Raw genomic sequence first — 22,861 nt, 5'->3', positions numbered from 1 at the left:
CCTGTTTCTGTACAGTCAGCCAGAATGGCCCACAGGGTAGGAGTCCACCTCCTGTTTCTGTACAGTCAGCCAGAATGGCCCACAGGGCAGGAGTCCACCTCCTGTTTCTGTACAGTCAGCCAGAATGGCCCACAGGGCAGGAGTCCACCTCCTGTTTCTGTACAGTCAGCCAGAATGGCCCACAGGGCAGGAGTCCACCTCCTGTTTCTGTACAGTCAGCCAGAATGGCCCACAGGGCAGGAGTCCATCTTCTGTGTCATGAGGCAGTATTGTCACAGAGGCCATTTTATAATGAAAATCCCTATGAATTAATGATATTCTGATTAAAAAATAGCATATTTTATGAATTGTTTGACTCAATAAATAAAGACATGAGAGACGGTCACAGAGCTCCATCAGGGGTAACAGACTCCATACGCTTCTCTTGTAAACGGATACAACTTCATTGTCTTTCTACAGATCCAACCTATTGATGGTTTTCACTGTGTCACAGCAGACGGACCTGGTGCCAGAACCTTTCGTGCTCTTAATTGTCATGTCAAATCTATAAGGAGTTAGTTAGCGACAGGCAACCAGGGCTAACACTGCACACCAATAGGGAGAGGGGTGGAGGAGGCAGGGAGAAGGGTGGAGGAGGCAGGGAGAAGGGTGGAGGAGGCAGGGAGAGGGGTGGAGGAGGCAGGGAGAGGGGTGGAGGAGGCAGGGAGAGGGGTGGAGGAGGCAGGGAGAGGGGTGGAGGAGGCAGGGAGAGGGGTGGAGGAGGCAGGGAGAGGGGTGGAGGAGGCAGGTAGAGGGGTGGAGGAGGCAGGTAGAGGGGTGGAGAAGGCAGGGAGAAGGGTGGAGGAGGCAGGTAGAGGGGTGGAGGAGGCAGGGAGAGGGGTGGAGGAGGCAGGGAGAAGGGTGGAGGAGGCAGGGAGAAGGGTGGAGGAGGCAGGGAGAGGGGTGGAGGAGGCAGGGAGAAGGGTGGAGGAGGCAGGGAGAGGGGTGGAGGAGGCAGGGAGAGGGGTGGAGGAGGCAGGGAGAAGGGTGGAGGAGGCAGGGAAAGGGGTGGAGGAGGCAGGGAGAGGGGTGGAGGAGGCAGGGAGAAGGGTGGAGGAGGCAGGGAGAAGGGTGGAGGAGGCAGGGAGAAGGGTGGAGGAGGCAGGGAGAAGGGTGGAGGAGGCAGGTAGAGGGGTGGAGGAGGCAGGGAGAAGGGTGGAGGAGGCAGGTAGAGGGGTGGAGGAGGCAGGGAGAGGGGTGGAGGAGGCAGGGAGAGGGGTGGAGGAGGCAGGTAGAGGGGTGGAGGAGGCAGGGAGAGGGGTGGAGGAGGTAATCCAAAACACAGGGTCAGATATCATGGTTACCCCTCTGCTGAAATAAGAGGGAGATGAGGAGAACAGGCTCCTGAAATAAGGAGCAATGGATGTGGATAGGGATGGAGGCAGGTGGAACGCGAGGGCCGAGAGAAAGGGAGCGAGAGCAGGATAGAGGAGGGGTTCAGGGGGTATCCCTCTCTCCCCACGCCAGACAAGCATTCCTTCTTCTGTTACCCAAGCTGATTGGGTTCCCAGAGGGACTGTGGGAGAGAGCCGATTAGCTGAGAAGTCCAGAAACACTGAGGGTCTCCAGTGCGCGTGCACGTGGGCGCGCGTGGGCAAGAGCCCTGTGAACACACAGCAGTAAGAACATGGCGCAGGGTGAGAGTTATGGAAGAAGAGGAGGCGGACGAGACCACAATGACAGTATACTCCCTATTTGACGCCAACACTTCTTTCTGGAGGTGATAAGGTAACATTTGGGAAGCAGAGTACCAGCAACTGGAGACAAGAACCAGGGAGCCCATGGACTTGGATGTTCTCCAATGAGTCTCTATAATATTATCTTCTTAGCGTGTGTGTGTGTGTGTGTGTGTGTGTGTGTGTGTGTCTGTGAGATTGGCTGCTGCTGCTGTGAAGTCTGAACTGTAGGAAGAACATGATATCATAATTCCAGGGCAGCGATAAATGCGGATGTGTGCACGCGCGAGAGAGAGATAAGTTTGAGAAATCGGATGAAAATTAAATGTGGAAAAATTGGATGGCAAACCAGAATTGAGTTTGATGTACAGCAGAGGGACATTCATTTAGAATGGATGTGGCAAGCGACTAATACACTTCCTGGAAAAACAGAAAACAATCCATTTCTTGATGAAATCCAATTTGATGAAAATTGCATGAATAACATTTGGGTCCCTGGTTCTCACTCAGAAAGGAGCAAATAGAAAGGTCAATAAACTTTTGGCCCTGGACAAAGGGAGTTTATTACATTATAGGGAATAAGTTGCCATTATGGAAAACCTTAAAGGAGATGTCAGCAAAATTTACCGGAAAATTATATTATTATGATTAGGTTACACACTAAATGACACTCACTTTGGTTGAATTAAAGGTGCCTGCAATATGAAAATCACTCATGCAACCAGTTTGAATAGAGAAAATGATTCATGCTCCAGTTTTGTCACTGTGTATACCACAATTATGATGAAGAAAAGACAGAAAAATCAAAGAATTGTTTGAGGTCAGACAAGATTGAAGCCAAGAATGTACAATCTCCAGAGACCTTGATTTTCCTGTTTCTACCATACGCAATGACAAAGACGTTTCAGGCCCACGCCACTGTAGCCAAGCTCCCTGGACGTGTCTGCAAGAGACACCTTGACGAAAGATCACAGCAAAGAACGTTTCGAATGGTGGAGGAAGAACCTCCATCAACCACAAATAAGATATAACATGTTCAACTCCCACGATCAGTCACAATCTCAATGAAAGGAAAAACATTCGGCCAGTTTTTAGAGAAAAACAAAATGAAACATTCAAAGTGAACACCTGAGTCAAAAAGCCAGGACACCATCAGAAGACATTGATATTCCAGCAGGAAAATGACCATACTGAACATACTCCAGGAATGATTCAGGACAAAACACGGGACTGTCCCAACTTGTCTAGCAATGAGCCCATGTCGAGATCTCATTTCAAACCTTTGGAGACCTGAAAACAGCAGTTGTGAAGCACCCTTGAAATCTGGGAGAACGGGAACATTTTGCACAAGACTGGGCCCACTCAAATTACAGCTGTCAGTCCGCACTGCAACCAAATAGTAATTTGACAATTTCAAATTCCAAAGTGCTGGAATACAAACCCAAAAAATTAATTCTCAAAAAATTAATTCTGTCCAAATCCTATATTGTTTTCTAACCAATGATCAACAGCTACTACACTACAACTGAATTTAGTGTGCTTTTACTTTCATCAACTGAAAGCTTTCATACGACATCTATGATCTCAGAAATCACCACAATAGACGACACACAAACTCTGCAATAAACAGATCAATTCAGCCAACGTCAGCTGAAAGGAAGCATCTCACTCCTTGTTGCTGAAAGCTGCAAGTCTTTACAGTCCAGTCTACACTTGATTATAACAAGACGTAACCAAACTGCGGTCTCGTCCCCAAGGCATTCACAAACACAGAACAAAGCCTTCCTCTGAAAATCAGTTTGTCACCACAGGTAACTCCTGCCTCCTCTCTTCCACAGTCTCTCTCCCCACTCCTCTTACAGGCAGTCAGATGAAGCTAATTTGTAGCGTTCAGCAGAGCGGCTCAGAGTAAGACAATCCGTCGGCCTGTAACATAGACCAAAGCAGATCACTTTGCGCATTACAAAAAGGAAAACCTCGCCGCTGCTCTTGGCCCACGACGACACTCAACTTACGTGGAAACGAGTCAGCAAGCGCTATACAGATTATGAACGCCTCCCCAAATAACGGCCCCTTCTCTGGTTCACAACTTGTGACCAACACTCACATGGGCTCCGGTCAAAAGTAGTGGTAATTATATAGTGAATAGGGTGCCATTTGGAAGACGAACCAGGAAACCACCTAAACCTCCTTCACTCGCATTCCCATTTACCCCACCAGATTAACTGGACAAAGGCGGGTTAGGTTCAAGAGGGGTCACCTGCCATTCTATATACCCAAACAGTCAAAAGAATAGGGTCACATCCCAATTGGCATACTTTTACCCTATACAGTGTGCAGAAAGCAGAACACTTCATAGGGAATAAGATGCTGTTTGGGAAGCATAGTTTGTTGAATCATGCCAAGACCACAACAGAGCACATTTGAATAGACAGAGCTGAATGGCGAGTGGCTACGATTGCATCCTAAATGTCACCCTGTTCGTTTAATGGGGAAATAAAATAGTGAAATGAGCATTCAACATTTACTGGCAATAAACATCAGCTGATATCCAGAGATCAATCAAAGCCATCAATTTCACTGGCCACAAAATGAATAACAAAACGGAGATTTACAGAAGCAGCAATTGTTTTTATTTTATTATTACTGGCATCAGAATCCAACTACAAATCTTCACCATGCACAGCAACCTTGCAGATTCCAAAGACAGTCAGCTGAAGTCCATCTTGGTTTCAGCCTCTAGGTGCAACAAGCCCTTTTGTCTGAACGTTGTACAGTTCCTGCTGTGGACAGCCCAGTAGCAAAGGATAAAGAGTCTTCCTCGTGTATTTGTGAAGAGGAGAGTTGGAATGTGTCCAAAATGACACCCTTATTTCTCGACACGTTGCTCTAAACTTTCCCACCTCGGGCCCTAGTAAAAAGTTGCGCACTCGAGTAGGAAAAAGGGGTGTCTTTTGGGACGCAGGATTTGTTTGAGCTGTGATTGGTGAGTTGTCGGGCCAGTTTAGTTGACGTCTGTGATCATTCACTAAGAGAGGACAACACATACAGACAGTGTCAGGTAATCAGACGATAAACAGACAGTGTCAGTGACTCACCCCCCTCTCGCTTTCCCTGTCCTCTACTCCCCCCTCACACTCAAAACCACCACCATCATGTCCTCAGTTCAAACAGCTTTACCCAAGGTTTTTCAGCATTCGATAGGAAACATATCTTCCATAAAAGCCATTATAACCCAGCGAATGGACATACAGCCGGTCACACAACCCCCAGCCTTTATCCGACTAAGGTCATAGAAAACAGGTACCTGTTCAGGATTCAAACACGTTAAGCGTTAGCATGCTAGACGTTTACAACAGACACTCACTACACACGGAACCAGGAAGGAACAAGGACACATGGCATCTTCTTTTGTGAATGGAGAGTACATCAATACTGTATGTGTGACCAGGAAGTATCACTTTACAGTGAAAGCCTGCCCTCCTCCCTGCGAGAGAGCGCAAGCACGCGCACGCAAGCACACAAATCTAACACACAGCCCTTGTCGTCATTTTAAACTCTCATGGAGGAAATGGCAGAAGTGGATGTTTCCGCTGTTACCAGGGAGACCATTTCAAGTAGAAGGTTGTTAAAGGACAATACATAGTTCTGTGTCCAAAATGGGGGTGTGTGTGTGGTCTGTCTAACACTCTTGGGGGATGGGGGGGGTCTGCCTAACTCTCTTGGGGGATGGGGGGTCTGTCTAACTCTCTTGGGGGCGGGGGGGGTGTGGTCTGTGACCGTACCGTAGCCAGTGGGTGGGCTGGTCAGTCGGTGCCGGGTCTGGCCCGGGGCGGTTGGTAATACTGGACCGTGGGTCGTGTCCTGGTGTTGCTCCTAGGCTGCCCGTCTCCCCCACGCCGGTACTCTAAGCCCTCCTCTTCCTTCTGCCACCACACACACAGATCGGGATCAGTCGGGCCCCTTTCAGTTCACCCTGAATTGAATCACACTGACTGGGAGGACCTGATCCCAGCAGGAGCCAGGGGCCTGTCACTGAGAAGCTCCGTCTCTTTCTCCTGCCACCAAACTGAAAGCAGGAGCCTACCGGCCTTTGACCGTCCCTGAACCTCCCCGAGGAACACTGCCAGGAAGATTCATGGAAGTATGATGGAATAACCAGGAAATCCCTTAGTCCCTAGTTACTTACCCAGAAGTCCACGCTGACAGGTTTGATGTTGTGCAGAAGGACCTCCTCGCAGTTTCCATAGTCTGTGAAGACGACCACCGCCGTGGAGCCAGAGGGATGCACAGCATCTATCCTGGCCTTATAGAACTACACGGACACAAGGAAGGGCGTGAACATTTCTGGACCAGTCTGAACCAGGAATTAACTACCCTCTGCCAAGAACATTCTGCAAGAGAAGGGCTAGGAAAGTGAAATTATTATTACCTTGTTGTCTTCCCAGTAGAGAGCCAGAACCTGGTCTCCTGCCTTCAAGTTCCCCACGCCTGGAGGCGCTGCGGGTTCCTGACCCTGACCCTTGTGACCCTGGTCTGTCCGTTGCCCTTTTATCTGCCCTGACCTCTTCTTGGGGGCTGAGTTGCCGTTGTTATAAGCCGAGTTAGTGCTGTTCCGGTTTTGGGTCTCCTCCTTGGAGGTGGTGCCAGAAGAAGAGCACTGTTGTTTGATTGGCCCCGTCCTTTTGTGTTCTGTTGACGAGTCACCATTCTGGAGGTGTGGCCCTGGGCCAGTGCCACCGCCCACCTGGCTTTTCATTGGACGAGAGTCACCACGGGAGTCAGAGCGGGAAACGGCCCAGTCTTGCGTCCCTGACTCGGCCGAGTCCCTCCCACCCCACGAGTTACTACAGTTCAACGGCCCGTTGTCCTGGTAACGGTCGAAGTTCACCGAGTTGGGTCGGTCCCTGTCGAACTTTGACCCTCCTCTCCGTCGGCTGATGGGCTCCGCTCTACAACAGAACATAACAGAACCTGATTGTTCAGCCAAACGTACATTTTCCAAAAGGATCAACTTATTCACTGTGTATTCGGTTTTGGGACCTCCACTGCCTAAATAAGGTGAATCAGTAAAGAGTCTGTACCTGTTGTATGCTCTGCTGTTGGACCTCAGGACCCCTTTAGGTTCTGGTACACTGTTGGTGGAATCCGTCTGGTGCGGGCCGGGTTTGGAGGGCGGGGCAGCAGGCCCATTGTCATGCCTCACACCTCCTCTCTTAACTGATGACACATCAGGACCAGAGTGTTGCTCTCTCTGACTTTGGCTCTGGAACCCTCCAGAACTAGAACCTCCATCTCTAAAGCCCTGCTGGAAAGTCCCAGAACCAGAACCGACTCGGAATCCCAGCTGGAAGGTTCCAGAGGATTCCTGGGTTCGGTCCTTGGGTTCTCGGTTCCGTTGGCCAGCGGCCGGGTAAGTGGCGGGGCAGAACACAGAGGACTGCCCCCTGGCCTCCCTGACAGCTTGCCTCTCGTTCTGGGCCTCCCGCCACCTTTCGGATCCTTCACCCCCTCCACGGGGCGCCTTCTCCTGGGTCAGGCTCCTTTCCTGGCCCCTCTGACCCCACTGTTGGGCTGGAGCAGCGGTCGGGGCTGGGGCGAACGATTCCCCAGGTTTTGGGAAGTCTTCTCGTTGGAAGCGCGGGGGCTTGTCGTTACGATCGGCCCTGTCGTTCCGGGACCAGTCATTCCGATCGTTCCGTGACCTGTCGTTCCGGTCGCTCTTCTCATTTCTCGGTCGGTCATTCCTTGAGCTGTTCTTTCCGTCCGACCGGTCGTTGCGTTGGGGGTAGCGGGACTGGCACTGGTCATTTGGGGGGAACGTCATCTTGCCCTCCTGCTGGCTCTTTTGCTCTGGAGAAACACAAATATGCAATATGTTCCAGTGGAACTCATGTCTCTGAAAATAGTATAACATTGTAAATATAAATTACAGCTGGAGTCCTTTTAATTGTTACCATCAAGTACAATTATAATTTTTTATATAAATTTTTTTCAGGGATTTAGGCTTTATTGGATAGAGATAATGGCTAAAGAGAGAGTCAGGAGAGAGTTGTGGCTTAGGAGGAGAGTCGTTTGTCAGAAGCAGTGGGTGGGACTCAAACCCAGACTGCAGCAGTACATGTGCACCAGAGTCATGGGACCAGAATGCTGGACCAGCCCCAGGCCACACTATCAATTATTTCTGAGAGGGTTTGCGGTCTGTGCATTCTTTTTTTTTTCCCTTTATATTTGAAGGTTGGTTATAAATAGAGTAGAATGAACTGGGGACGCTCCGGTTATTGCTTTTCAACTGGAGACGTGGGGCTGGATGTAGCCAGTATCTCAGGGCAGGGTGGCTGTCGAAGGATGGGGAGCCCTACATTCTGTCACAGAAAACATGTCATTGAGCACTTTGAGATTATTTATGTAATTAATATTTTTACGATCCTAAAGGAAAAACTTCACCTAAATTGGGGCTCATAGTCTGAGAAGGTTGATACATACAGAAACAAAATAAAACTAAATGCCAGAGAGAAAAAAGAAACAGGCATGATCCCACATCCCCTGCCTTCTAAACACCAAAACTACATCCACAAGTTCTCGTGAAACGCATAAGGCAGGAAATGAAACAGAATTAAGGGAAACCTTCTGTGGTGGTAGTGAAACATATGTTAGTTCACCCCTCGTCAACCCACAATGATGTCAGAGACTTAAATAACACTTTTAGAGTGCTTAATACCCTCTCTGCTGAAACCCAGACCATCTGGAGAAAATACAGAGTGTTATGTGGGCAGAAGACACGTCACAGACCAACACAAGTATGACCACAACAACATCCCCATTGAAATGTTCACTGCTTATGAACATCTGATCCACAACACTGATGTGACGTTGTGTTAAAACTCCTGGGATTAATGATCATTCTTTATACTTTGATCTTTACACTGTATGAAGAAATCAACCAGACAGACAGGATGAAGGACATACCAATGACGAAGTGATTATACAACTGCAATCGGAGGATCCCCCTTCAATAAATTGTAAAGGATGGCGCTTTGTGAAAAGAGGTTCTTGAAGCTTCAGCATGAGCTTCACAATATTGACCCCAACAATATCTAGATCTGCTTTCTCCTACTGTGGCCAAAAGTGTGCCGAGAGCAAAACACACGTGGACGAAGCCCTTTCATGTCTAAAAAGTATTCACTGCTCATCATTCAAAACAAAACCATAGGCTTCTTAAGGAAGAAAATAATGCAACTTAAACGCACAACTGCTTGAGTTCAGCTGACTGAGACTCTGACTGGCTAGAGGGCCCTGCTAATGGCACCTTGTATTGAGAAGCTTCCCATCTTGGATTCCAGGAAGTCGAAGAGCGTGCTGGGCCCGGACGGCCGTCCTCCCGAGCCCTCCTCCTCGTCCTCTCCCCCAAAACGGCTGGACCTTCCTCGACCCCGGCCGCGACCCCTTCCTCTGTCTACAGGAAGGAGCAGACAGACACACAGGAGATGTCAGTTATAAACCTTATCTGGTGCATAGCGGGAGACAGGGGCGTAGCGGGAGACAGGGGTGTATTTCCAAGGAGAACCCTGGTCCAGAGTATTTCCATAGAAACCACACCTGACCAGCACTGGGGGGACTTTGGAAAACAAAAACGCATCGTCCCCTTCTGCTCCAGCCCAACAGTGGGGTCAGAGGGGCCAGGAAAGGAGCCTGACCCAGGAGAAGGCGCCACGTGGAGGGGGTGAAGGATCCGAAAGGTGGCGGGAGGCCCAGAACGAGAGGCAAGCTGTCAGGGAGGCCAGGGGGCAGTGGGGCTCACCTCTCGGCGGGGGTCGGCTGGGTTCCTCGAGGGGTGGGGGGGGTTTGAAGGCCCCCGTCAGGAGGCTGTTGAGCGCCACCTCCAGTCCGTTGTTGCTGTCCATCAGGGCCCGACGCGCCTCCTCCTTATCAAACCCCATCTCCATAATGTCCCGGAGTGCCCGCTCATCAACCTGGGAGGAGGGGAAGGAGGTAAGGAGGGGAGGGTGGATTAGACAAAAGAACGGAGGTAGAGAAGGAGACGGGTAAAGGAAGTTTTTGCGACTGTGCGTGTTTGAGAGAGAGTGAGAGAGAGTGAGAGAGTGAGACACACGGACTCAGCAGGGAACTGTGTCACGTTTCCCATCCAAGTATTTGACAAAGCGGTTAATCCATCGCACGCCATCATCACTTCTGCCGTAGTCCGCAACAGATTAACGGCCTAAATCCCAGTACCCTTTCTATTCTATTGACTCCTCAGATTATCCACTTAATCTGCAACCTCCTGTACTTCCCAACAAGACATGCTGAGGTGGAACTGGTCTGCCTCCCAAATTGCATCCCATTTCTTACGGGAACGTCAGAGGTAGGGCTCTTGGCATGGAATAGGGTGCGATTTGGGACGCAGGACGGAAGGGTCTTACTGCTTGCCAGGGATGAAGATTATAAAACTGAATGACCCCTTTGATGTTGTTGTTGAGGCCCGCTTTGCCACAGACTCAAAGAAAGTGTTTCCCCAACATTATTTTCAGGGAGGGCCAAAAACCAATAGGCACCAACAAAAGAAGTAGCCAATTGAAACCATCAGGAGAACCTCATCATACTAATGAATTGGCCCAGCTGATGCTGTGAAGGCCCAGGCGGTTACAGGCCAGGGACCAGACATCGGAGACATATTTTGCCAGAATTATTTCCACGACCACAAAGACTCTGATCCAACGTCTCTGGCAACAACATTTTCAGCAGAAACCAAGGAAATATCCAAAAGACATTGTACCCTGAACTAGTTATGTATATGGAACAGGTGTGTTTTGGGAGGGCGCCTCACCAGCTCCCGGTAGTTCCCCTGCTCCCGGTAACTGTCTCTGTAGCTGCCTTCTGGTCTGCTGGACTCCTCGGTTCTGTCCGTCCGGTCCTCTCGTCGGTGCCGGTAGGAGTCCCTGTCCCCTCGGTCTCCTCGTCTGTAGTTGTCCCGCCCCCCCGTGCTGGCAAGGTTCCCCCCCGCGTTGCCTCCGCCGCCAAATGTACGCGTTCCCTTCAGAAGAGGAGCAAAACATGAGCTCAAGAGACCATCTGTGGGTTTCCCCGGCGGACAACCCGGCCAACTCTTTTTGTCCGGGACTAGAGATTATCTGAGCCTGGAAAATGGTCTCTTTCCAAACAGCAAGCCAATACAAAGAGTGTGACAGTTCACACAGTGAAGAACTTTAGTTATTACAATAAAGAAAAACACACACATAAACACACCTCTTTGTTCTTGGCGACCTCAGCGATAGCTGCTAGCCTCTGCTTCTCAAAGTCCTCGTTCTCTTCAGCAGTCTTTGCCACACTGGTGCTGACAAGAGTTTTCCTGGCGTCCAGCTCTCTGGAGTCCACTTCCTGGTTCTTCACACACTTCTGCGGAGCACAGAGAGACCCCTTCAGATTTGTTCATAAACATTTCTATCAGGCATTCCCGTTTTAATGAGGAACAGTGGGAAAGATAGAGGGAATCTTTGCTAAAAGAGGGGCCAGATTGGGACCCATGCTGTCACTGTACATGTGCACCAGAGGCATTGGCTCAGATCGTTGACCTACCATCAGTTTTTAATGGTCTCTATCATTATCATAGGTCCCCCACACCCATCTAACCAATAGGCATAGTTGTTGGTTAGCAGGCCTACAACTGTGGTGTCATCTGCAGACTTGATTATGGAGTTGGTGTCTCGTGGAGTAAAACAGTGTGCTGAGGACACACCCCTGGGGGAACCCAGTGTTAACAGTCAGGGAATAAAACAGAGAACTGAGGACACACCCCTGGGGGACCCCAGTGTTAACAGTCAGGGAGTAAAACAGAGGATTGAGGACACACCCCTGGGGGACCTCAGTGTTAACAGTCAGGGAGTAAAACAGAGGTTTGAGGACACACCCCTGGGTGACCCCAGTGTTAACAGTCAGGGAGTAAAACAGAGGACTAAGGACACACCCCTGGGGGACCTCAGTGTTAACAGTCAGGGAGTAAAACAGAGGATTGAGGACACACCCCTGGGTGACCCCAGTGTTAACAGTCAGGGAGTAAAACAGAGGACTAAGGACACACCCCTGCGGGACCCCAGTGTTAACAGTCAGAGTAAAACTGAGGACTGAGGACACACCCCTGGGGGACCCCAGTGTTAACAGTCAGGGAGTAAAACAGAATAATCCATAAGTTGTTCCTCTTCACATGTGAAAAGCGCTGTGGAAAGGCAATTTTCAGCGTATATATTGTGACGGTCGGCAACTCCCATTTAACATGGACAGAGACAGACGTTAACAGGGCAGAAATAATTACTTGTTAGATCATCTTTATGAAGAATGCCCACTAGTGCTTTCATTGTGCTTTCCAGTTCAGGAAAGTGACAGCCACCAGATGTAAAAAATACCTGACGGGTGATGAAATGCATGGCTGTCTTAAGACTGAGTGTCTCTGTGTGTATGGTGCTGTTCAGAACCTTGCAGGCATTACCTGTCCAAAGGGCACAAAGGGGGGGGCGCCACCCTCTCTTCCAATGTTACTTCTGTTGTGTTTGGCCAAGCTCTGGAGGTCAAGAGACGGGGAAAGAAAAGTACATTATTTTTACACATTTTTAAGTCAGTCCTTCAAGATGGATAGGACAAACAAATATTTTAGGCCGGAGTAAATGTAAATCCAATTTTCTGTTTTAGAACTGTGTTAATGCAAATATAATCAATTGTTCTTAAAACACGCAAATATAAATCTACTGTTAAGAACACTGTAAATGCAAATATAATAAACACAGTCTGAGTCACACGTTAACCTACATTGCTAGGGTGTGAACATCCAGTAAACCAAAAGTGGCAAATCCGTGAGCCATGGGGTTTTGGTAACATAGGTGAAATAAGTAGGGAACATATGTCCTATTTGATAGTGGCCACAGAGACATTCCACTCCTCCTCCACCTCCTCCTCACCCTCTGCAGTTCCCACTTCTCCACCATGTGGTCGACCTCCCCTCCTAGGACAGCTATCTTGGAATCGTCCAGCAGCAGAATACCATTTTTTACCTGGACTGTACCAATAAGCTTCACCTTGGTTCCTGGAGGGGTGTTCAGACTAAAAATCACAGAATGGAAATAAATTAGGCAGGCCCAAGGTGACCTAAATAGAACTTCTATAATAATTTCAGTAGAGAGCAGAGTTAAACACTAAGCAGTTATGGAAGATTTAACGACAAATGGCAAAGGAATCACCCAGGAAATTAACAACAATATATAGTATCACAATGTTTGCAAAACTAGAATTAAGTATGGACACTGCATCATATAACAGTACTGACAGCTTCCCAAGAAAAATGACATTTTAGACATTTGTGGTCTGTTCACATATTTTAGAGGCTATTTAGATTTCTGTTTGTATGACAAACTATCTGCTCCAAAGAACGTAATAAAACCGAAGAAACAGACCCAGCGCAACACCATGAAGGCAGTTGGCACAACCATAATTAGACGACAAACAGAAATCATCCTGATTTATTTCTCTCCTAAACTCTTAATCCCTTCAGCCCATTCTGGCTGTGGTGGCCCTTGTCCAGCAGGGGTAGCCACGCCAAAAGGCTAGCTTAGTTATCGCCCCACCCCCAAACCTCGTCCGGTCTGACCGTGCCCTTTGCCCAACCACTTCTCTAAATTACACACGCTGTGCAACAGTAGGACAGGGACCCTGTCAGTAATAGGGCTTAAGTCCCAAACAGAACCCTATTAACTTATCGGTGCGCTACTTCCACATGAACAGTTAAACAACATTGCCGTTTGGAACTTGGATGGGGAATAATCTCATCCCAGGCCCATTCGCATCTTCAAAATTAAGAGCCATGTGCCGTGTCCTGAGCCCCACCCCGGTCCTGTTCCGCACACAGAGAGCACAACGTCTGACCACAGGGGACGGGGGGACACTCGGGCCCCCAAGCCCCTCATTTAAAACCACAGGGACGTTCCAGGGGATTAAGAGCCACTCACGCAGGGCAACACCAAGGCAGCAATTAGGGGTTTCACTTCAGACCAATGCCCTGTAGCGGGTCCCCAATGACACCCTAATCCCTAAACAGTGGACAGCCCTATGGTCAAAAGTAGCACCCTCCCGTAGGGAATAGGGGTGCCATTCGGGACGAGGCCAGTGGCGGGGCTGGATCTGAGTCCCTCCAGGATGAGACTGGATCTGTAACAAACAGACACTATTTTCTTTTTCTTTTAAGCTATCCACCCACCCTCTCATCCATCTCTTTCTGTTTCCCTTTCTCACTCTCCCACACACACACGCGCACACGCACGCGCACGCAATCAGAGCTAATAGAAGAGACAGTGGTCAGTGTTGTGTTTATCAAGGCCTGTTCTGTTCGGTCCTCCTAGCTGGGGTTGATTCTGAGCCAGCTCTGGTCCGTATCCCGCATGCCACCCTATTCCCTAGACAGCACACTTCTCCCGAGCCTCACAGGCCCACACAGTGGAGCGTGCCGGTCCAAAGCAGGGCATCAAGGAGGGCGTAGGCTCCGTTAGGGACGCGAGCCTCCTCTCCCACCCTACCCTCCGGCCACTCCACCTGTATGGGCTGGCAAGTCGCCATGGCAGCGGGCGCCATGGCTGCTGTCTGGACGGAGTTGTAATTAAGGAAGGGGATTGGAAGGGATCAGCTACTGACGAGTGGAAATTGCAGCGAGGAGAAGAGTGAGAGAGAGAGTGGGAGAGGAGAGGGGGGTGAGGAAGTTCAGAAAGTCACCGGCATCCGTCTGGGCTTTCAGCGCGGAAGATTAGCTACGACGCTCGCCGATTTGAAAAGACTTCCAAATACCCAGCAGTGTGTGTGTTTGCTGTACAGGTGCTGCTAGTAATAGAAAACACGGGGACAGAATGAACACCATCCAAGCGCTAACACTGTGCAGGCCACCAGCATTCGGACAGCGACACAAGTTCGGGCTCGGTGCATATTTCAAAAACCAAACCATGTCGAAGTGAAATTGAGGCTGACATTCTGCACATGAACCTCTCGGTCATTGTTTCATTTCAAATCCAAACGTTCCGAGATCTGTAAGGCCAGGTGCTAAATTCATTCCTTACAAATTGGGTAAAAAGCTGTTCATTGAAAAAGACCATCAAGGATGACTGACAGTTACGTAATTACTTTCGTCTTTATCAACTTGGCTGCTAGGCAACACAGATTACCTCTGAACTAACACACAGTATCTCACAAAAGTGAGTACACCCCTCACATTTTTGTAAATATTTGAGTATATCTTTTAATGTGACAACACTGAAGAAATGACACTTTGCTACAATGTAAAGTAGTGAGTGTACAACTTGTGTAACAGTGTAAATTTGCTGTCCCCTCAAAATAACACACAGCCATTAATGTCTAAACTGCTGGCAACAAAAGTGAGTACACCCCAAAGTGAAAATGTCCATATTGGGCCCAAAGTGTCAATATTTTGTGTGGCCACCATCATTTTCCAGCACAGCCTTAACCCTCTTGGGCATGGAGTTCACCAGAGCTTCACAGGTTGCCACTGGTGTCTTCTTCCACTCCTCCATGACGACATCACAGAGCTGGTGGATGTTAGAGACCTTGCACTCCTCCACCTTCCGTTTGAGGATGCCCCAAAGATGCTCAATAGTGTTTAGGTCTGGAGACATGCTTGGCCAGTCCATCACCTTTACCCTCAGCTTCTTTAGCAAGGCAGTGGTCTTCTTGGAGGTGTGTTTGGGGTCGATTTCATATTGGAATACTGCCCTGCGGCCCAGTCTCCGAAGGGAAGGATCATGCTCTGCTTCAGTGTGTCACAGTACATGTTGGCATTCATGGTTCCCTCAATGAACTGTAGCTCCCCAGTGCCGGCAGCACTCATGCAGACCCAGACCATGACACTCCCACCACCATGCTTGACTGTAGGCAAGACACCTGCCTTTGTACTCCTCACCTGGTTGCCACCACACACGCTTGACACCATCTGAACCAAATACGTTTATCATGATCTCATCAGACCAAAGGACATGGTTCAAGTAATCCATGTCCTTAGGCTGCTTGTCTTCAGCAAACTGTGTGTGGGCTTTCAATGCTGGCAGCACTCATACGTCCATTTCCCAAAGACAACCTCTGGATATGATGCTGAGCACTCAACTTCTTTGGTCGACCATGGCGAGGCCTGTTCTGAATGGAACCTGTCTTGTTAAACCGCTGTATGGTCTTGGCCACCACGCTGCAGCTCAGTTTCAGGGTCTTGGCAATCTTCTTATAGCCTAGGCCATCTTTATGTAGAGCAACAATTCTTTTTTTCAGATCCTCAGAGAGTTCTTTGCCATGAGGTGCCATGTTGAACTTTCAGTGACCAATATGAGGGAGTGTGAGAGCAATGATATCAAATTCAACACACCTGCTCCCCATTCACACCTGAGACCTTGTAACATTAACGAGTCACATGACACCAGGGAGGGAAAATGGCTAATTGGGCCAAATTTTTATATTTTCACTTAGGGGTGTACTCACTTTTGTTGCCAGCAGTTTAGACATTAATGGCTGTGTGTTGAGTTATTTTGAGGGGACAACAAATGTACACTGTTTTAAAAGCTGTCCACTCACTATTTTACATTGTAGCAAAGTGTCATTTCTTCAGTGTTGTCACATGAAAAGGTATACTCAAATTCACAAAAATGTGAGGGTGTACTCACCTCTGTGAGATACTGTACTCTCTCTCATCGAATGTAAGGTAATTAAATTAACAGTTGAAGGAAACCCTTATCGTGTAAAACAACTTCATTCTTGTCAAGTGGCTGGCTCAACGCTAAAGCCTACTTGATCTGTAGCCTCCTTTGGACTTCTGGAAGGGCTGACATTTGATTTAATCAGTCTATTAGATGCAGCCAAATGGCACCTGATTTGTTATAGCGCACCACTTTGACCATGACATAATGAATATAATCTCTATCATAGTTGTCTCATAAAGGTTCAGCTCCTCAGGTTTAATTCAGCCCCTTGGTTCAGGTAAATCACTTTGGCTTATTTACCAGAACCGGCCCTGAACATATCGCAGTCAATGATGTGTTATGACCAGGACAGAACGCCCCGGCTACGACAGCCTTTAGGCGACTTCAAACCTCATCTACGCCAACAGTTTCCCACCGTGTGGCAACCAGGAGTGATGATTGTTTTCTACTCTACCCATGTGTCTCAGGTCTGAAACAGTCCCTGATTGGAGGAATGAAAACCAGGAAAGAAAGACCAGAAATGGGTAGCCTTTCGTTCCGAAGAACAAAAGACAGACTGCATTCCAGTAACATACTTCTACAGACTTCCGAGACAATGCACTTCTGCATGCATGTTATTCCACAGGCCCAGTCAGGTGACCCTCTAATGGCTCCAGTTACACAGGCAGCACATATCCGATCTGTTTTAAAGAAATTGGTCTTTCAAAAAAATCGCATCTGAACAATCCTGATCTGGAAAGATGGGGAGGGTGAAAAGACCCAGCAGCATAAAACGAGACCACAGGAATGCCAGGACAGCAGTTGAGGTCAGAATCTGCTCCGGGGTTGTGTTCGTAATTACCAGAGAACTCTGAGAAGACTTGCTGATCTGCGGTCAGGTCACTGCTGTCCATATATTCATGTCGGTTTGAATACCAACTCCATCTTATGTCAGCACTCCTAACTCAAGATGACATCTGATATTACTCTGGCTCTAAAAAAATACCATCTGATCTCGGTACCGGAACCATCAATCAGATTCAGTTTGGAGAGGACTGATAAGAAAAAAAGTTGGAGGAGGGAAGAGAGAAGTATTTAAGAAAAAACGAGAAGAGAGAGAAGTGGTAAGAAGAGATTGAGAAACGGGGGAGAAGAGAAAGAGGTGGGGAAAGAGACGAGGGGGGAGGAGAGAGGAATGGGGGCAGAGAGGAAGAGGAGAACGAGAGAAAGGTAAGCAGGCAGACGCTATTTCAGGGCTGTGGGACTGATTCCCACACAGGACCATCACAAGGACAGAAATCGACAAATGTAGGCACTGGTAAGGCGCAGTGGATTGGGTCATTTCCAGTAGCCCAGCTGCAACTGCTAAAAAGAGAGTTCTGCCCCAGACCTTACCAAGTCGTCTGAACCGGAGGTTGGATTAAAGCCTGTAGTCCCAAGGGGTGTGCGCCTACCTGATCCTGGGGAGAGGTTTGAACTCGAGGCCCACGGCGTTGGTGTGTCCATCCGTCATCTGCAGACGCAGCATTCTTGGGGCTCCCTGTGACTCCTCGTTGTCCTTGGGGGCCGAGACGTTCCTCACCTTCTGGACCTGCAGCACACATGGCCCCTCTACCTGGGGGGGGGGGGGGCAGAAATAATGAGCTGGTGACTCCTCAACTCATTAAAAACCTAAATGCTAACAGATGCCTGTACAGCAGCGGTGTTCATTTCATCTTTCATTAGGGCACACAGCCGAACCATTTTATAATACCACTTTAAGAAAACGAACTCGCGGGCGGGAACGGAAAATAATTTCAGTTCTGGTAGTCCCAGTTTCTTTGAGTCTGCGTTCTATCAGCTGGCACTTCGTGAACATGAACAGTCCGTCGCTGGGAAAACCAGGTGGGCCCAGCTTCAAAAACCCTCCTCTGGGATTGATCACTTTAACTGAGCTGAGCGGGACCACACCTCCATCAGAAGTGCATTTATTAGAATGCATTCCAGCACGGTGTGCTTTATAGTTGAGTCAGAGTGTGAAGTCTGAAGAATATGAGAGACAATTTAAAAACTTTTTGTCATGAGCATCTATTTTTTGCTTTCAATCAGGCACATTCTTCTCTCCAACTTTATCCTAGATCCTCATCATACCAAGGAAAGTACTGAACAAAGTTCTCTCTCAATATACCTGGTTATATACATTTCTCTAAAAGGGGGGCCTATACATTCTGTTTTACATTTTCCCAAATATATATTTTTTCAGTTATATCTTTCCTGGATTTTTTTGTTGTATTCCATTTACGGAAAATCTGAATAAAATACAAATGAAAGTACAACTCAGTTTAACGTTTTGAGTTGCACACAGGCAAGCCCTTTAGCTCCTGTCAGGAGATCAAACTAATCAAATGAGTTGATTCACAGAGTATAGCAGCGCAGTGACTGCTGGAGAATGACGAACTTCATAATGACTGAAAACTCATGTCTGTGTCTCATGTCACCCTATTCCATTCCAGCACTTTTATGCATTTCCCGGTTACAGAAACGCAGCATGGGGGGGGGGGGGGGTTTACAAACGCACACGCTCACTGTTTTATCACGAACTCTTGTCATCACATGCTGTTTCCTGAGCTGAACCACTGCAAAAACTCCCAGAAGGCCTGACAGAGACACCTAGTGGCCTTTAATGGTAGTGTAAGTCTATAGGTAACAACAGGTGCATAGACAGTAATGCGAACGGACCTGGGAGCCATAACAAAGCAAAAACCAATGCAACCATCCAGTAAATAATGATCAGAAACAAAGATACGTTTTATTAATTATTTTGTAATCCATATCACTAGTAGGCACTTGTACTACTGAAATAAAACAAGACAAATATACTGGTGCCCCAAAGCCAAACACAGCAGCTTATTTCAATGCAAAGCACCCAAACGTCTCCCAATTTGGAACTTATGATGCTGTTTTGACCCGTTTTCGGGGAAGAACATTGTTTGCATGACAGTGTGCATGATGATGCGGACGTTGAATAATGAAATGACGTGAAATCACTGTAAAGTGCTGAGGTCAGGGAGCTGATCTCTACTAACAAAGGCCCAGATTATTTAGGTCATCCTTTCATTAACAGGATGTATATAAGGGTCTGTCAAATCTAAGTTGACTGGTGTAGCAGCCCTGATAATGAATGGTCATTCTTATAAATATTGTGGAAAACCTCTCACTGTCTCCCCTCAGTAGCTACAATGAGACATAACACTACTAGTAATATCTGTAACTATCAGTTAATGTGCTACGTTCTGTCTCCATGACACGCGCACATCAACACACACACACACACACACACACACACACACACACACACACGGAGTTCCAATGATAATGGTGGCAATTCCCTAAAGCCAATGTTTAAACCAAGTCAATGGTTATATGTCTGAGACCGGAAGATTGTAAGTGAACGACTGAGGAAAGGGTAGAGCTTTGGTGGCGGGGTGACCAATCACGAAGCCCCATTCAGGTTGAACATGTCGTCAAAAACTGCACGGACTGCATGATGACTAGACTTCGATCACATATCCGTCACACACCAACTCCCACACAGCCTCACCTTCTCGACTCGGCCACTGTTGATGTCAGCAGGGAGAAACTTCCTGCCAATAGGCCTCAGGTCAGTCTGTAGAGAGGGGTCAGAGACAGGACAGACCAGGGATTATCCACGGGGGGACTGGTTAACCAACCAACACGTTATGATACATCTTTACGTTGGATCGATGCAAACGTCAGCTGGACAGAGTTGGACCTCCTCCGTCGGAGAGAAAAAAAAAAAGGGAAGGGAAGACAAGCGTACTGGAAGACCAGTTAATTTTATTGCCAAAACATGATCCGGACAAATCTACAAAGATGAACCAGCAATACAGCGTCAATTTGCTACTCATATTTTGACAGTTGTTCTCTAATGTCCCCCTGGTACCAGGGTAAGCAAGATCCGAAAGAACAGAGACGCTTAATGAAGGAAAGTACAGAGACACCAATGTACTGACAGAACCCTGAACAGGGGCCAGCGGCACCGATTTCATGTTTGGCAGCTTGTAATTGCCACAGAGGATAAATAGAACATTTCCAATTAAAACCGTGTCATTCCAGTGCATTCTGTAATGAAATAATAACAAAGGAGCTGACCGTGCTGAAAAGCTCTCTCACTTTCCAAAAAAAACACCAGTCCACTAATGTCAGAGAAAACTTCTGTCACAGAAATTATTGTCTTGTTTTAGTCAGTCAAAATGGAAAACATTGTTTTTTCTGGATCAAATTAGTCTGTTATCGTCTCATTAACCGTGACAGAAGAATAGGTGTTTAACAAATATTCTCGTCAATATTTTAGTTGATGAAATTACCACTGGTTGAGCCTTTATGGAGAGGGAATCAAGTGGGGGTATGTATCCAGGCAAGCTGGTGTAGGCATCCTCAAGGGCTACATTTTTAAAAGAGCCACTATCGTAGTTGGAGTGGGCAGAGATCTCAATAGTCTGACAATGCAAGAGTGTGTAATGCGTTCTTGGAACCAGCCTGACAAAAAAGCAATTTGTTTAAAATAATATTTTTTCCTTCATTCAATTATTTTAAGAACTTTTTTTGAAAGAGCTGAAGAACGCAGCGAAGCCTTCCACCTGGGAATCCAGTATAAGATTAATGATCCATCATCCAGTTGACCACATTCATTTGGAGGGTACATTGCTTTTAGATTTAAGCGGGACACGTCTGGCTTACCAGAATATTCTGGTCAAGTGACAGGCGCAACCTGAGTCAGCTTGATCAAATCCCCTTAAATACAGCAGGTTTGGGCAGTGTGCAGAATGGAAATGCTGCCATACCAGGCTGTGTTTAATGTGATAACATACCAGTAAACCATTCATTAGTCATTGATGAAGGAAATGTAGAGGAACCCATTTTGTGAGTTTGTAGACAAACCAGACACTTAAACCGAAGGTCAGGCCAGATTATGTACATATATGTTGGTTTGAACTAGGAGTCAGGGAGGTGGATGTCTACAGTACAGTACAGCACAGCACTACAGTACTTACATTTAGTGCAATGCGAATAATGTCATTAGCTGAGAATTTCTCAGAAGTGCCTTTCAACTCCTCTATTCCTTCATCTGTAAGGTTCCTGTATGGGAGGAAATAAGAACATCATAGAATAACATACGCAACATTATTACCTAACTAACGACAGAGAACCATAAACAGGACATCTAGTACTGTAACTAGCCAGCTAGAAAAATATCTCATGTGAGAGTTTAATTAAATAACTGTTGATTAGCAGACCAACTTCAAATATTTTTAACTACCAACCCCAAGGTTAGCAAGGTTCAATAACTTGTTTACCCAACTAGGTAAGCGAGCTAGGTAAACTGACAAACATACATGGCCACGCAAGGTAGCATAACAAAAGATATACATGCTAGGCTAATTGACAGCAATTCACTAAACAATGGTGCTAAACATTGCAATATTAACGGCCAAACAATGTCCATTTCAAGACAGTGGAATAGTTATGTGAGATACCAGTTCTGACGTTGTGTTCATGGAGCAAACTAGTTTGCGAGTTTGGATAGATATCAATTTGACAGGGCGAAGCTATTCTAGCTAGCAACTAAACCTGTAATTTAGCTAGCGTGAACTAGCTACCACGTTAGCAAAATGCTACCCACCAGCCTTCTTTTGTGAGGGCTGAGTTCAGTTCAGCCATTTTATTTCTTTCAGTGGAGTATTCAAATGCGCTCGACTAACTATTTCATTTGTAGACCATCCATTGTTTTTTGTTTAATAATGCATCGGGTAATCAAAAATTGCCGGATAGTTAAACGTTTGCCGATTAAAACAAATGACCTCAGGTTTGACGTCACAGGTCAGAGTTTATTCCGGTGAATTGGCGGTGAAGGGAGAATGAACGAAAACAGCAACCCAAGTGGCAGTGCGATTGCGTATCCATTTGGTTTCAGAGATGAAGCACTATTCGAGTTATTATATTTTCTGAAGATATGTTTTGTGGAATTTGGGAAGATAAAAGAGAGCCATTTTACTGAAAGGACAGGCTACAGCACTACAACGCAGTGTGGTTTTAGACACCTGACACCACTACTCTGTTTTTCATTTTTTTGGGCATACAACTGCGTTCTACTTTCAGGTCTTGTCACCGCGTTTGTACCACAACTAATCGCGTTGTCCCTTTAAATAAATCTACAATCTTATTTCATTGGGCTTGTCATAACAAGTGTGCAATAATTAGCTTTTACTCTGGTGTAGGCTAGAGTAACAGTGTGCAGGACTTGGCAGATTGCAATAAAGTTTTATCATACATGTTGTAAACATACAGGCATCCAGATGTGTTAAGTATGGATGTGTATTCCGAAACATAACACACTATCAATTCAAATTGTTATTTTCTTTTCTTACAGTTTTTCTG

General features: G+C 47.2%; 1 protein-coding gene across 3 annotated transcripts; it reads right to left on the bottom strand.

The window, feature by feature from the left end:
- Positions 1–4,331: 4,331 nt before the first annotated feature.
- Positions 4,332–22,356, bottom strand: tdrd3 (tudor domain containing 3). Of its 3 annotated transcripts, none has more exons than XM_029116766.2 (15): positions 22,107–22,356; positions 21,478–21,562; positions 20,004–20,069; positions 17,878–18,038; positions 12,665–12,806; positions 12,199–12,270; positions 10,962–11,111; positions 10,543–10,749; positions 9,517–9,688; positions 9,025–9,171; positions 6,800–7,568; positions 6,148–6,667; positions 5,905–6,030; positions 5,501–5,638; positions 4,332–4,743 (listed from the first exon to the last, which is right to left on the bottom strand). In XM_029116766.2, the coding sequence occupies exons 1-14, from the start codon at positions 22,142–22,144 to the stop codon at positions 5,522–5,524; spliced, it is 2,772 nt and encodes a 923-aa protein (XP_028972599.2). In that variant the 5' UTR covers positions 22,145–22,356; the 3' UTR covers positions 4,332–4,743; positions 5,501–5,521. The 3 variants fall into 3 exon arrangements, with proteins under 3 accessions (XP_028972599.2, XP_012995467.3, XP_028972600.2); XM_013140013.4 differs by having other exon boundaries at positions 5,501–5,641; positions 22,107–22,345; XM_029116767.2 differs by lacking the exon at positions 5,501–5,638 and having other exon boundaries at positions 22,107–22,355.
- Positions 22,357–22,861: the final 505 nt, after the last annotated feature.

The sequence above is a fragment of the Esox lucius genome, chromosome 22 (assembly GCF_011004845.1).
Source record: "Esox lucius isolate fEsoLuc1 chromosome 22, fEsoLuc1.pri, whole genome shotgun sequence".
NCBI lineage: Eukaryota > Metazoa > Chordata > Actinopteri > Esociformes > Esocidae > Esox > Esox lucius.
Note: the sequence above shows the minus strand (reverse complement) of the source record. Positions and strands in the feature narration are given on the sequence as shown.

Coding starts and splice junctions, on each gene's coding strand:
- tdrd3 (XM_013140013.4), bottom strand. CDS start 22,144: ATGGCTGAACTGAACTCAGCCCTCACAAAAGAAGGCTG. Junction 12,271..12,664: donor AGAAGTGGGAACTGCAGAGG/GTGAGGAGGAGG, acceptor CTTGACCTCCAG/AGCTTGGCCAAACACAACAG. Junction 9,689..10,542: donor AGGGGAACTACCGGGAGCTG/GTGAGGCGCCCT, acceptor CCCTCCTCCCAG/GTTGATGAGCGGGCACTCCG.